The 15,740-nt window shown below is 42.2% G+C and overlaps 1 protein-coding gene across 5 annotated transcripts in view; it reads right to left on the minus strand.

Annotated features, from left to right (window-relative positions):
• Positions 1 to 15,740, minus strand: part of akt3a (v-akt murine thymoma viral oncogene homolog 3a) — a 57,927-nt gene that overhangs the window by 12,477 nt on the left and 29,710 nt on the right. For all 5 annotated transcript variants that reach the window (XR_013780696.1, XR_013780697.1, XR_013780698.1 and 2 more), the window contains exons 4-13: positions 15,005 to 15,116; positions 12,133 to 12,277; positions 11,164 to 11,295; positions 10,910 to 10,975; positions 10,217 to 10,285; positions 8,089 to 8,211; positions 7,187 to 7,315; positions 1,757 to 1,971; positions 503 to 590; positions 23 to 125 (exon numbers count right to left, since the gene is read on the minus strand). Coding sequence is in view for 2 of the 5 variants with exons in the window: in XM_079362521.1 (XP_079218647.1) it covers positions 23 to 125; positions 503 to 590; positions 1,757 to 1,971; positions 7,187 to 7,315; positions 8,089 to 8,211; positions 10,217 to 10,285; positions 10,910 to 10,975; positions 11,164 to 11,295; positions 12,133 to 12,277; positions 15,005 to 15,116 (1,182 nt within the window). In the remaining 3 variants the exon portion in view is untranslated. The remainder of the gene's footprint in view (positions 1 to 22; positions 126 to 502; positions 591 to 1,756; positions 1,972 to 7,186; positions 7,316 to 8,088; positions 8,212 to 10,216; positions 10,286 to 10,909; positions 10,976 to 11,163; positions 11,296 to 12,132; positions 12,278 to 15,004; positions 15,117 to 15,740) is intronic.

Below are 15,740 nucleotides of genomic sequence, written 5' to 3' on the forward strand. Positions count from 1 at the left end.
AAGGGAGAGAGTTAAGATTCACATTTCTCTGGGGGCGTGATGGTGATGGTCTGTGCTGTAAACTCCTCATCAAAGTATCTGGTGTCGGTCTCTGAAGTCACTTGAGGCTTGAAGGGAGGGACCATCTGAGGCCAAGATGTGAAGAGAACACGGGGAAAAATGAATCAAGATTAAGATAACCAGACCTTTTATTTGTATTAAGGTGAGGAAAGAGAGAGAAACTGAGGGGAAAAGTAGGAGGAGATAAAAAGATAGGTCAAAGGAAAGAAAAGAATAGATGGCAGAGGTAAACAAGGAAAAGTGGGAAGAGTAAAATAGTAAATAAAAAGTGGGATGAAATAGGAATTATATGGAAATGAAAGGAAGGAGAGGAAAAGAGAGGAGATGGAGGAGAACAGTCCTCCAGGGAGGAGACAAGTCAATGGTAGAAGCTAAGCACCTATAAAACATGCTGTAGGTGTCTCCTCAGAGGACTTAACTTTATCATTCACTATCATGTTACCTTTTTATCATAGACATGCTGCCAGTCAACACCAGAGAAGTAACTGTGTCGCATTATTTCTTTAGCATCATCTGGTCCTCCACCGAGCCTGGAGGAGAGAGCAGAGGATTGTTTTAACAAAACCAGACACTCAGTTGTCAAATGAATCAAAGTCATCAAGAGAGCAAGAGATATGTTGAACAAAACCTCTCTGTGTATTTGATACACAGAGAGGTTTTATATTCTGCACCTTTTTATACAGCATATCTTTAAGAGCTCATAGTGCAGTATCACCTCTCTAGAACATGAGGCTGCAAGAATGCAGGCCTGCTCTTAATCCACAAAGTCTCCATATTGTAAGAAGTATTAGAGGTAGAGCTTTCAACTAGCAGACACCTCTCCTTTAGAATCATCAGTCAGGGACCAGGAACTGAAACTTTCCTTTTTTGATAAAGCTTTGAGTAAGGGCTGGCTAATGAATGGACCAGCCCCTAGTTATGCTGCTTTAGACACACTCTCTCTCGCTCTCTGTACATGTTCATATTGTATTACTGCATCACTTACCTTAAATATATTATGTAACATAATTACTAAACACATATCTTCCAGGGAGTTCCGAAGCTCCCTTATCTTGTGTATTCCTCTGAGGACAGCCTGCTTGTGTGCCTGACTCCACCTGCTACAGCTATTAATATCAGTCTGACCTCTATGAGAAATATTCTACATTATAATGTGAATCTAAGAGCTCATTGTCTTCAACTGCTATAAATAACGTTACCAGTCTTCCCCATTTCATTGTCATTATAGTTGTTGGAGTAAATATTGTTAGTTGATTATCATACGTTGATGATCCTGTTAATTCCATGAGTATTCGTAGCATTATGAGCGGCATTATCTTCAAAACACTGTTGTAGTTTTTGCTCTTTTTGTATTTCTCTCTTTGGGGTCTCCCTCTCTCTCTCCCACTTCAAAAGCCAAACACAGTTGCAGCAGATTGCTGTTCAAAATGAGTCTGGTTCTACTCGAGGTTCGAGCTTGTTAAAAACACGTTTTTCATTGCCATTGCAACTTTGCTAAATGTTTCTGAGTGCTTTGCTCACGTTAGATCGGTGTTAGCTAGTTAACGCTCATTATTTATTGTCGCTACACAAATGAAGACTGATTAAGGGCCTTTTTAATGTTTGAATGAATTTGCCTTTTTCTGGTCAATGTGGTACTTCTCTTGACAGCACTACTTTTTCAAACACAGTTTCCTTGACTAGACCTCGTACACACCGTTTGTTTGGGTCTTTGATGAGCAGGCCAGACAGCAAGGACTTGGCGTCGGCCGACAGAGTGCGTGGGAACTTGATGTCCTCCATGAGGATGAGCTCAAACAGCTTCTCATGGTCCTGGTTGTAGAACGGTAAGCGGCCACACATCATCTCGTACGTCACCACACCCAAACCCCACCAGTCCACCGCCCGGCCGTAGTCGTTGTCCTCCAAGACCTGGAGAGAAAGAGAGAAACAGATTCACTCTCTGTCTTTTTTGTGCGTTTACTATCGAGAGGGACAGTGGATAGAGTCACAAACAGTGATGACAAAGTGGGAAAATTGCCAAAGATCAGACTCGAACCCAGGCCGCCAACTAAGCAGAAGATAACATCTGCACATGGACGACCTTTTAGCAATCAGTTCCCCAAATTCAAAATGATAGACTATTCCTCATATAGGACCATCAGCATTCATTTTATTGACATTACCCTCTGTGCTCAGTGAAAAGACAGATGAGCAAGGAGGGAAACAAAGCAGGGTGGATATGTGCTTCTGCTCAAGGCAAAAATAAAAATATGTTAAACTTTTCTGAGATGAACAGAAGCGTCTGCAAAGATAACAAAGACTGAGGTGTAGACAGAGCGCCTCCCACCAAACACATATACAGAGGCAAACATCATGGGATGGCAGGTCTTCAGAGGCCCCTGTTACAGTAAGGGAGTCAGTGTGCTGGCGAGGCCCACCAGATGCCCCTTCCGGTTCCTGCCAGCTCTCTCTGGCACACTGATCCTCTCCTGGCAGAGACAGAGAGGACTGTCCCTGGATGGAAAAGGCATAAACAGCCCACAACACGGGTCAGGGCCGGTCAAACCTCCAAGCTGGCTTGCACAGGTACTGTACTCCAGGCTGCTGTGTTGAGAAAGAGTGTGTGAAGGGGAAAGAGGTTCTGTGAAAGAAGTCGCTTCCGTATCAAAGTCTTGCGTCTGGGCTGCCTTCCTACTTCTATTTCCTGCCTGCTCTCCTTATGTCTCCTCTCGCAGTCTTGTCTCATCCTGCCTTCTTCGTCCTCTAATCAATTCTTCCCTTGCTTGTTTCTTGTCTTTCATCCTCTCACGGCCTGTTCACTCACCTCTGGAAAAAAAGGGAAAGAGAAGGAAAAGAATGCTGATGTAGGAAGGGAGGTATTTAAGTTTTTTTTTGCAGCCCTCATTTACATAATAGTCCTATTAACAGTGTGTGTATACGTGTGCATGCATGCTTTGATTGAAAGTGTGTGTGTGTGTGTGTGACTGACTGACTGACAGACAGACAGACCGAGCTGGAGAGCAGCCAGAACAGCATATGTTGTACATCTCGCCAATAATAATAACATCTCACTCACTGTTAATAATGGACCAGGCAGCGTGGACGTGTGTGCATACTAACAAGCACATGAATACATGTGACATGAAAACATTTTTGTTTTTTTTAATTTAAAAAACTGAACAGCAAATGTGATTAGCCAATAGGTGATCATAATAATGGCGAGCTGCTGCAGATCCAGATGCTCGTATTTGATACGAGGATGCATCAACAGCTTGAATTGATTCAAATATATGCATCCAAATTGTTTACTGATAGGATTGCGAAAAACCAGATAAATTTTTTTTATATAATACAGTGTAATACATTTTGAAATGCTACCTTAGCCTGAGGCACTGTGCTCGGACTTTACACTATATTTGATATAAATAAAAAAAAGGTTAACTAAATGTGTCAAAGGATGTGACAGAATCCCATTAGTGTGGTGTGAAGGTTATAAAAATAAAAAAGAGATATCAATAGCATCACAGATCAGGATCTGCATCTTATAGTCAACAGTTTTAGTTCAGTTATACTGAAGGGTTCAAAATGTAACTTCCAATATTTCTCATATTTAGTTTCTGATGAAGCAAAAGATGACGATCTCATGCACAGCTCCTTCTGTAAAGGCTGTTCACAGTAATGGGAATTGTTCAATGAGAACAGGACCAGGTGAGAGGAAACTACAAACAGCTGCCTGTGAGCTTCCACAGCAGCCAAATACCACAGAAAGCTGGTCATTAACTAAGCTCACACACTCAACACTTAACTACTAATCATGGAGGCGGCTGCTTCAGAGAGTGCAAGTCAACATGTACGAGGAAGTGAATAAGAGAGAAATGAGTGCTATTTTATGTGTGATTCTGTGTATGTGTGTGTGAATTTGAGCATTAAGCCGGTCACCCCCATTGGCAGATGCAGAGAGGAGCTCGGGGAAGGCATCGTGCCGCCAGCTCCAGATATACTATTGATTGGTACGGCTGGAGGGATAACACTGGCTTAGACTGCTGGGAGACTGTCAGGCACACACTCACGCACAGCAGATGGAATATTTATCCATCCTCTTCAAATTCTTAAAGTTATGTGAGTGATGCAAACTAGGAGACGTTTGGTGTTTTTTTTTTTAGTCCCTCTACCTTGAGGAGGGACACACACATACACACTCACACAAAGTATATGCGTGTCCCCCTTTTGAAATTCAAAGGAGGCTCCTTTTGGATGATCATCCACAGGGTGGATCATGAGTCTTTGCAAAAAGAGGTCCAGAAATATATAATCAGAGCTGTCCCGTTGGTTATGTATATGTATGCTCATGTCAGTGTGCGTGTTGATGTACATGTGTGTTTGTGTGTGTCCTGGGACCAAAGAAAGTGGTGGCAGCTCGGTCGCAGGCAGGGAGCAGATTAATCCACACAGAGCCAGAATGCTGCCCCACTGCCTTAGGCATGGAGGCATTGGAGTGTGTTTTTGTGTACATTGCAATATGTGTGGTTATGTGTGTATATTTTGGTGAAACATGGGGAAAATAAATAAAAAGGACAAGAAGCTACAAATGATTTAAATCAACAGTAGAGAAGAGAGGAGACGAGCACTGATGAAAAGCAGCCGTAAGAGAGAAGGTCTTGTCTTGTCCTGGTCCCTGATGGGGCAGCCATGTGGCAGATAGATTCTGCTTACGGGACGGGGTTTTTGGCAGCCTGGACCGGACTAGATGGGATGGGACGGGCACACACAGCCTGTGGCTGTACCAGCTCAGATACCCAGCAGGCTACAGGGAACACAAACACACAACACACACACACACACACACACACACACACACCTCATATACTCGGCACAGTGAACACAAAGTCACACATTGTTGGTTTCACACATAGACCTTCGATCTCACGAGTGTCATCATGTGGAAGTCAATTTATGTTGACACTGTTCCATTTTCTCAATGTTCAACCAATGGCTAACAACACACAGTGTCAAATACAACAAACAAAGAAAATAAAAACTGAGACAAACACATGGAAATCATCCAAGTCCATCCCCTATAACACTTAACAAAATAAGGAAATGTGTCAAACACAAAAATTATTTAACAAATGTGAAAAAACCAGAGAAAAACCCTTTCCATGTGTTTTTTTCTGATCCTGTTCCATCCCTTTAAAAGGACCTTACACTGCTCATTGTTCATTAATCTCACACTGATCTTATTTTCCACTGTCCTCCAAACAGAGAATAACACTTCATTCTGATGTTTTTCACATTCAGATGAAAATTATCGACATACATTGTTCTGTAGCTGAGTATCTAAGTGTGAGTTACTTTAGACGCACAGCAGACACGTGCCTTTTTTTCCACTTCTCATCTGCCCTCTTCACTGACGGCAAACACCGTTACTGTCTGAATTTCACTCCCGTAACCCTGATATACTTCCTCTCCTTTCTCATCTTCCTGTCTTCAACCCCACCTCCCCCTTTCTCTTTTTAATCCCGGCTACTTTGCATCTCTGAAACTTGGCTCCGAGCAAACTGTGTTATTTTTACACGCGGGCGGGCAAGCAGAGCGTGCGGGCGGGTGAGTGGCGGTGGCGGTGGTGGTGTAGATTTCCAGGTTTTTTCCGAGCACCTTCCTCCAACCTCGCCCATCTGCCGCCATCTGCCTCGCTTTAGCCCGCACTTTCTACTGAAATCACACACACAGCATACACGCGCGCACGTAAATGCACATAGACGCACATCCTGTGAAAAATAACCAACAGCTTCCAATCAGCTTTTGGCACGCAAAGGAAGGGACTCTAAAAAAAAGCACAAAATGCTTGGCCAAATTGTCCCCCATACTTTTTTCAAGTAGGATATACACTATGCTTCTCCTCTCGTGCCTTCATCTCCACATCATCACTGCTCAGGCTGCAACACCCACAATCCTACACACTGTTGCCAGTTGATCTCCTGGCCTTCCAGTGAAGAAGTGCTGATGGCTGGACAGCGGATGACTGCAAAATTAAAAAAAAAAAAAAATCTCTTGCAAGATTGTAGTTGTGTGAGTTTGTGTGTGTTAGCGCAGTGCGCTGCCTTTCTTTAATTCCACCAACACCCTCATTCACACGCATGAGCTGCATATTTACAGTTCATCATGATTTTATGGAAATGATCTGCCTGTGAAATCTGAAAATGAAAATGTACATGCATAAATTCCACTACAAGAAGCTTTCAAACATCTTTACTTAAAGCAGGGTATAACGTGTACGGGATTCACATCATGTTTAAAGGTTGCATGTGGATGTGTGTGGATGCCACAGATGCCTTCATGTATACTTTGAAGTCAAGGTATGAAAATCGATTCTGCACATTTTATACAACTTACCATATAATCCTTGAATGTATGTAATTTTTTAAATTGATATCTGCATGTCTTCTTCTGTCATTTGTAAAACACTGAAGGAAGTGCAGGACATCATTGTTTCTCATGTGGCTGAATGTTTAGGTTAGCTGGATGGTAACAGATATGACAGCATATGATTGTACCTGCACATGATGGAGACATGACAGTGAAGCGAAGAGATTCTAAGAAACCTGCCTTTTGATTTTTATAATTTAATGTTAAATTTAATATTAAAAAAAACACACAAAAAAGGAGCAAACAGCAGCTCCCCCTGGCTCTTACTCCGTCTCCTGGGAAAGTCAAAGGAAATGTGTTGCTTCAGACAGACAAAATTCTGGTAGCAAATGATGTGATATTAAATGTCACCCCTAACAATAAAGGTAAAGTGTGAAGTATTATGAACATGACCTAAGAATTGTAACAGTACGCTGCAGGTGAACCCTTAATATTTGTATATCAAATACAAATAATGCGTAATAGGGCAACATACAATAATACAAACAGAAGTACATGATGGTGAAGATGAAAGCCGACTTATACTGAGAAGAATTGGAAACACACCTTTCATGGCTTAACTTGGGTTGTGAAAGAATTATTGTATACAATATGAATAAGAAAAAGGGGGGGTTTAGAGGTTCAAGGTATGAGAGAAAAATAGGAAAATAACATTTCCAATGAAAGCATATGAAACTCAGTTAATAGAAAACCCATTAGTCCAAAACCAAGACGTTACCTCTGGTGCCAGGTACTCTGGTGTGCCACAGAAGGTCTTCATGGTAGCAGCGTCTGTAATGCCCTCTTTGCACAGGCCAAAGTCAGTGATCTTGATATGACCGTCTTTGTCCAGCATCAAGTTTTCCAACTGAAAGGGAAACAAATAAAAAAAAAAAAAATGCTGAGATCCAACTTTCCCTGTGAGAATATAAAAGAAAAACCAGTGAAATAGAGAACTGTAATCCTACACTGAGTGCAGGGTTGAAATAAAAAAATGAAAGAAACTAGAATTCAAGAGAGGGAACTATTTTATTATTCATAATTCACAACTGAAAATTAAAAAAAAAAAAATCACGCTTTGTTTACTGACTGAAATACTTTCTCTGTGCAGTAGAGTCAAGGTCTCACCACTCTGAAGAGGTGAGCAGGGACAGACAAGATGAGAAAAACGTATTGCATCACCCCACATAATGGCAGTACACACACTCAAACACACAAACTCCAAGCAGAGAAGGGAAATAAACTTCAGGCATGTAGTGAAGCCACTCAACCTTTTAATTTTAATGGCTGAAGTGTTTTTCTCGCTCTCAATCTGCTTAATCCTCCTTTCTGTTTTCTTGGCTGCTGTGAGCAGGGCCGGGGCCAAGGCTGCCAGGCAGACTCTCAGACAGAGCCATCTACCTCTCTACCTCTGTGGCATCAGTACCCCCTTCCTCCCCACCCCCATCCACCTCCCATGCTTTTTTACTGCTTCATGTCTGTGTGAGCTTGTCTCTGTCCTTCTCTTTAATTACTACATGTCCTGAGCTACATCTCTCCTCCTGGAGGAAAGGCTCTTAAAAAAAAAAAGTTTTGCACGTATCATCTCATCACTTTCTATCCATGCCCCCCAACCAGCCTCCACTCGGTGTTTCTGTTTACCTTGAGGTCCCGGTACACAATCTTGGCGGAATGCAGGTAGTCAAGAGCTGAGACAATCTCTGCGCCATAGAAGCGCGTGCGCTCCTCTGAGAACACCCGCTCTCTGGACAAATGGAAAAACAGCTGCGGGAGAAGGAGAGAGGCAAAGAGAGGGCGAGAGGGAGAGAGGATGGGAGGGAGGGAGAGACAGAGAGGGGAGAGACAGCAGGGACGGCACAGCAATAATTACTGATTTATTGGAGGAAATTAGCACAACACAAACTGGCTGCCCGCACCATATTGAGATGATAGATAACGGAGGGGAGGGTGAGCTGTGGGTGTATGTGGAGATGGGGTTGAGTGGGGGTGGGGGGGGTTGCCTCGGTGGAAGGCGGGTGGAGGCGCTCGGCAGCTGGTGCCTCATCTCGAAGCCCCCCCCCCCCCCCAAGCACATACACACACTGTCATACCTCTTCCACGTTACCCTCTGGGCTTGGTTGGCACAGTGCTGGCATGGAGTTTGGTGACGGGGGCCAAATCAAGGGTTTAATCAATACACCAGTCTAGTTAAAGACAGGCCGACCGCCGCTGCCACCGCCACTACCTCCACCGCTACCACCAACCCCTCCCCCTCCTCTCCCATCCCAACAGCCTCCAGTGCAAAACGTAAAAGTGGCCTTACTGTCCTTTCACCTTGAGCCACCATCTTCATTGACTCCAATCTCATATCTATTTTTGGCATTTTTATACTTTAAGGAGTACACAACTTGTTTTGTCCCAGGTGGCTTGACGTCTTGGTATTCCTCAATCTTGTTGTTCCGCTCGCCACAAAATTCCTTCATGTGTCTCTCTCTCTCTCTCTCTTTCTTTTTCTCCCTCCTTCCCTGCCCTTTAGTTGTCAACTTATCACAAAGCTACACATGTGGCACCAAAATGACACCAGCCTGCTGCGGCACACCAGTCAAGTCGTACAAATTACCCATGAGGCCAAGGGGCACACATCCCTCCATTAATTGCTCAGGGAGGTTTGCATATGGCCGCTGGAGTGATGCTCATAGACCACCTTGTCTGTGTGTAATGTGTGTGTTTAGGTGCGTGTGTGTGTAGGTGTAGGTGTGTGTGTGTGTGAGAGTGGTGGGGGTTGTGGTGAGATGGGGTAACACGACAGGTGGGCCTTCATCAGTGTACTGGCAGCTGTGACTGTGGCAGGTTTGTAATGGGTTGTGTACGTGTGTGTGTGTGTGTGTGTGTGTGTGTGTGTGTGTGTGTGTGTGTGTGTGTGTGTGTGTGTGTGTGTGCCTGTATGTGAGGCATCTTTGGTCACAATTTGTCCACTGAGAGAAAATGTTGCCGTGTGTGTTTCTCTAAGTAAGTGTGTGTGTGTGTGTGTGTGTGTGTGTGTGTGTGTGTGTGTGTGTGTGTGTGTGTGTGTGTTCTCAGGCCTGGCACTGGCTGAACTTCCTAACTAACTGGGAGGGGAGCAGGTGACAGCTACACTGAGGGAATGAACCAAGATTGCAAAAAAACTGTCCGATTAAAAATCTGAGAAGTGGAGAATTGGTGGAATCCAAACTCATTTTATCTCCGACTGTCATTCTGGCTATATCTGCCCCATAGGTGTGTTCATAAATAGACAGGAGCAGGAGACGGATGGAACAGGAAAGAGAAACGAGGAAGCGAGCCAGAGCCCAGTTGGTTGGCAAATTAAACGTGTTACACAGAAATCGAACAGTCAAACTTTAGCAGCTCTTTGAGTCTTTCTCACGTTTCAGGAGTCTTTTACTGAATTGCTGTTGAAGAATCACACATCACCTATCAAATTCAACTGTAAAAACACATTATGAACCTCTAGACATTTTAACTTAAGCACTCCTGAGAATCTCACTCATTTAACACTGGTGTCTAAAACAATGGCCAGTTCTAAAAAGGTTGTAAAGTCCCAGATAGATAGGACTTTACAACCATACATAGGTGGAAGAAACAACTGTTCAAAACTAAGACAGTCGTTTCTGTTTCTGTAGCTCCTCAGCTGTCAGTTAGTGAGGTGAGACTGTGGTTTAACTGGCTTTTACAAGAAGTTCTCCAAAGACATCTGTTTGCGTGCGTGTGTGTGTGTGTGTGTGTGTGTGTGTGTGTGTGTGTGTCTCACCTCTCCTCCGTTTACATACTCCATAACAAAACAGAGGCGGTCTTTCGTCTGGAATGAATACTTCAATGACTGTAAAGAAAAGCACACACACGAGCATAGACAGATATTTATAAAACTAAATGGGTTTTTATCACCTTTACACTCAAATGATTTCTATGCCTGTCCTTTTGTTTAATTGTGAACTTGCCATCATGTCAGTGTGTATTCATTTAGAGAAAGTAGGTTTGTGTGTGTTTTCTCCAGGGGGAAAAAGCTGCTAAACTAAAGAACAGTTGCTTGGTATCTCTTTGTGTCTGCAGGTGCAACACGGGTAAACTCAAATATGAACTGTGATTGCTCTCACAACAGTGTGTGTATGAAGGTTGTCTTACAAAAATGAGGAGCTGCTAAGGTGTGGATGTTTACATCAAAGGCTAAGTGTATAGTTAACAGATGCACCCGTTGATGTAGAACAATATGGTTCCACACTCATAATTAGCCTCAAGAGACTCAGTTATGTATAGGATCAATATGCTGTGTGTGTGTGTGTGTGTGTGTGTGTGTGTGTGTGTGTGTGTGTGTGTGTGTGTGTGTGTGTGTGTGTGTGTGTGTGTGTGTGTTTGCGTGTCGCACTTCTGCAGATGTCAGTCAATTTGCATACATAAAAATGTCTAAATTTAAAGTGTGTGTATTTTGCATACATGAAGTACTTACAGTGAGAAAGGGGTGTCTGGTGTTTTTAAGCACTCTGCTCTCTGTGAGTGTGTGAGCCACTTCATCCTGCACAGAGAGGGTCAAAACATTTTCATTTAAACAAATACAGGAGATGGCAGCTGAAGAGCACTCCATGAAATGCATTAAAGACATAGGATACTTACAGCATATACTGGATGAACAATTTAAAGAAGTGAGAAAAGAAAACTTGCATATAAAGGTTGTCTAATAGAATGAACAGCGTCTGTACTGACCTTGGCTATGATGACTTCTTTTTTGAGGATTTTCATGGCGTAGTACTTCCCACTTGCCTTTTCTCGGACAAGAATCACTTTGCCGAAAGTTCCCTTTCCGAGAAGCTTCAAGTAATCAAAGTCACTCATCGTCTAAAGATATGAAAAAGAAGACTGATGTCAGGGATTCATCCATGCTTCAGGTTTATTGGCTGCTTTTACTGCCTTATTACACTCTAAACTTTATCATTTAAAGCTATTGTCTAGACACTACCTGAAACTGAGAACCAAAACATTTGTCCCAGAGCTTTCTTGGAGGAACATGATCATGAGTTTAACTAACAAAACAAATAAAGCCAGTTTCCTTAAATATCGTATTTTACGAGAAACGGCTTTAAAAAAAAAAAAAAAAAGCAGCCTTCATGTAATTCAATTCAAAACATGGAACATTTATAAGATATCAAGTTAATTGTTTTACGGTCCCTTTTGAATGGCTCCCGTCACTCTTCATGACCCAGTCATGTTTTGATCTAAAACACAGTCAGGTGTGAACCTCCCCCAGACCACCTGATGTTTCTGACATCAATGTACTTACCCAGAGTTACATCTCTCAAAACCTTTGTATTATGGGATGTAATGCACGATAGGGGGATCTAAGTTTAGGTTGTGTGGTTAATTTGTGTATTGTACTGAACATTAAATCGACTTGTATCCTAGAACTGTGACACAAACCAAACTAATTTTCAACAACTACTTTTACATTCCGGAGCAAATCAAAATAAGAAAAACACTTTATGACTCTCGCTGTTCCAGGGTTGATTCGGTGCTAACACAGAGCTTATCTGTGGCAGGTCATCAAAAGGTGGTCACCTCTTACATGACAACCAACACGTATTGTAAAGCAGCAGACAGTGTCTGATTTGAGTGTTCAGTCTGTTAGAGCGAGTATGTGTTTGTATGTCTGAGTGAATGTCCGCTGCTGTGTGTCACCTTTCGTTTGTGGTGTGTGGTGGAGATGTCCATCTCCTCCTCGACCATGTTGTCGATGTTGGAGGTGGGGCTGCACTGGATCCTCTCCTCCTCTTGTCTCTGTAGCTTGTCAGCCACCATCTGGATAGCCTCCGTCCACTCATCTCTGATTTCAAAACACACAACAGGACAAAAATATAAACCACCGCTTGATACAGATTTCTTTGATGTGAGCAAAGTCATGGTTACACATGGATCAGTTTGTTGTTTGATAATCAATTTATGATTTAATGTTTTATGAGCACAGAAAGTGTAGAATATACAGTAGTCTTTATAAATACAGAATCAGTAAAACAATTAACTGCAATCCTAGTCATAATGTTTGCTGTTAGCTCATTCAATCAACACCTTGTCCAGATACAGACTCACTACATACTGATTATACAAAAAGGTTTCAAAGGGCCGTGTGTCAAAACTCAAACTGGGCATAAACTGTCCAATGGGATGGCTGGTGCACTTAATGAAGCAGGTATTTAAAGGCACTAAAATGTTTTCAATTAACATAAACACCTTTTTGTTCAACAGAGAGGAAACATGATCAACTAGAGAATCAACCAAATGAGCAATGATCATGGAGCAGAACTAATGCCTACCAGTCTGTGCATGGGTGTGTGTGTGTGTGTGTGTGTGTGTGTGTGTGTGTGTGTGTGTGTGTGTGTGTGTGTGTGTGTGTGTGTGTGACATGGAAAGTGCCATTGTGATGAGCATGAGCTCGTGTGTGCACAACCACACACCCATGTATTAAATGGAACAATGCAGTGTTGTTTGCTAACATTGTTCCTCCCCATTGACTTTCCATTAGGGGTGTTGTTCAACATCTGTTGAGATAAAATCTGTGTGAATGTGTGTGTGGTCATCATATGTAGCAGAAGGCTAGCCATGCATCAGGATGTGTAGTAACATTAACTCCTTCATGATGATGAATGTGATTTAATGTCTATATATACAGTACAGAGCGAGTTGAAGTGTATTGAGTTTATAATAGTCAATCCTCTTGAGTTTATTCAAGAAACCTTTATCTACATCCATTTATCAATATAAGCTTAAGTTCTTCAACACAAAGAAAATATTGTTGTCTAAAGTCAGAAGTGGGCTCAGAACCTTTGATTTGGTTCCCCGTTGATCTTCACTCAAACAGTCTTAATCTTGTGCTACATGCAGGGGTTACATGTGAGCATAAAACACTGCAGAGATGAACTGAGGTGAACCGAAGATGATATTCAAATATTCAGAAATCCTCAGGACTCTGGAGAAGCAAGTGAGTATTTACAAGTGCTCTCTGTCAAATACACTTACCCAGTGTAAGCTGTGAGGATATGATGATGATAATGAAACCTGTTTGACTCCCAAACGATCACCCTTGTGTCTTTTGTTTTGTTTGGAGTTAGATGCCCATATGTTTCCTTGAGGGATCTGGAAGAACATCCATCTGAACTTAAACAGAGCAGTGTGTGTTTGTGTGTTTTTAAGATCTGAATCCCTTTCTACTGCAAAGACTTCTGAGCCTAACCTACACACTGCAAAACAAGGGCAAACTCAAGTTACACTCCTCGTACAACAATGGAGCACTCAATTTGTGGCACCCATGATGTGCGTGTGTGCGTGTAGCTACATGAAAAGCAATAGGAACTCTTTCAAGGTCAGGCAGCAGATAAATGGTCCCTCTCTTGGTTTGAATGTTTTTTGTATAATGAGGTTTTTTTTTGTTTTTTTTTTGCTAATGAGAGATAATGGGCCTGCCTACAGTCGGGCGCCTTGCCAACACGTGCCACCCTCCCTGCTCACGGCTGGGACTGTTGTAGCTGGAGCTCTGCCAGCTCTGGTACAGTACAACAGATACAGTAACACACACACACACACACACACACACACACACACACACACACACACACACACACACACACACACACACACACACACACACACACACACACACACACACACACACACACACACACACACACACACACACACACACACACACACACACACACACACACAGAAGAACAGACAACCCAGTTGTGGCAAACACACTTCTTCTGAAAACTTTTAAACTTTAATGATGCACACATTTCCACAGCGAGCACACATCTGGAGCGTTCCACATATAGATCTGCATATTTTTCAAGACATGCTTAAATAATCAATTTAAAGTTATTTACTGTATGGCAACCAACTTTGAAATGGGTTTTTTTCTGTGTGTTGTGTAAAGGCAAAACTATTATAAAGCAATCTAAAAAAGACAAAGTTGGACAGACAGCTGCAGCACTCACACACACACATAAAAAAAACACACAAACTCAAAGGATGCACAGAAGCATCTGTGGTCTTCTGGGCAAAGCTGTTCATTTTCTGGAGATAAACACCTCAGCTCCTCAGAAAGGAACTGAGCAGCTGGAGAATTTATGCCAACGCTACTTGAAAGGTCTCCTTTCCACTCTGTCTCTCTCACCCTCTCGCTTTCCTTCAGACACACGCAACAAAAAATGCACATACTGCTTTACAGTACACACCTCCTCACACATGCCCCTGCCCCTTAATGATGCTTTTATCCACATCATTTCGATATATGGATTAAGTATGTTTCATCGATGTAAAGCCTAGTGTCATGGTATTTTTAAAGCTTACATGCTCTTTTACTTTCTTTGACTTTAACAAAGTCTTTCATACAAAAAAATCTATTTGGACAAACCCAGACACTATGTCTCCTGATTGTATGGTTACAGCACACATCGCATGGATTAAGAATACACTGTGCTTTAAATACAGTCTTTACTTTGACTTGAAGACAGATGCATGCTGTGGAAAAGAAAAAAGGTCTAAGGGAACTGACCTCTCATCAGGCGAGTCCACGTGAAAGGTCCTCTCTATGACGGTGGTCCACTGGAGGCAGCGTATAATGAAGGTGTTTGGCTTCGGCCTCTCTGTTTTCATAAGCTGACATTCTGAAACAGACCGCCAGAGGTTTAGTGTTGTGATTAATGTACAGTAACAACTCTGCCTTTACAGTTGGAAGCTCTGACGTGGTTTGGTTTTGCACTGATGAGCTGATGTCTCGTGGCATCACATGAACTGGCATCTTATTGTTATGCTTTTTGTAAATCACTGCGCTTGTGTTTTCTTCTTTTGTTGTCCTCTTTTACATGTCAAAGTAGGAAAAGCACAGATTTATAAGTGATAAAATGCACAATTCAGGGTCCTTGTATTGTGCATGCTAATTCAAATTAGGTCTAAAAATGACAATTGTTATGTTAGAGTGAACTGTCACTTACTTTGATTAATTGATTAAGAGTTTGTATTTTTGAAATATCAGACAGTTCTGATAAAAGTTGAAAGACCAAGATATTGTTTGGACCACACTCTAAAGATAAATGGTTAATAGTAGCTAAATCTATGCATCCTGTTGTTGTTTTTTATCTATAGACTAATCAGAGTAAATTCAATAGTTAAGACAATGAACTATCTATCATTGCAGCTCTAGTTCATGGTCACAATGTTAAGTCATCCTGACAGATTGCTAATGGTACATGGAACGTGTGCTTTTTTCTCAAAGGACAAACATTTCTGCT

Source organism: Symphodus melops (assembly GCF_947650265.1).
Source record: "Symphodus melops genome assembly, chromosome: 15".
Lineage (NCBI taxonomy): Eukaryota > Metazoa > Chordata > Actinopteri > Labriformes > Labridae > Symphodus > Symphodus melops.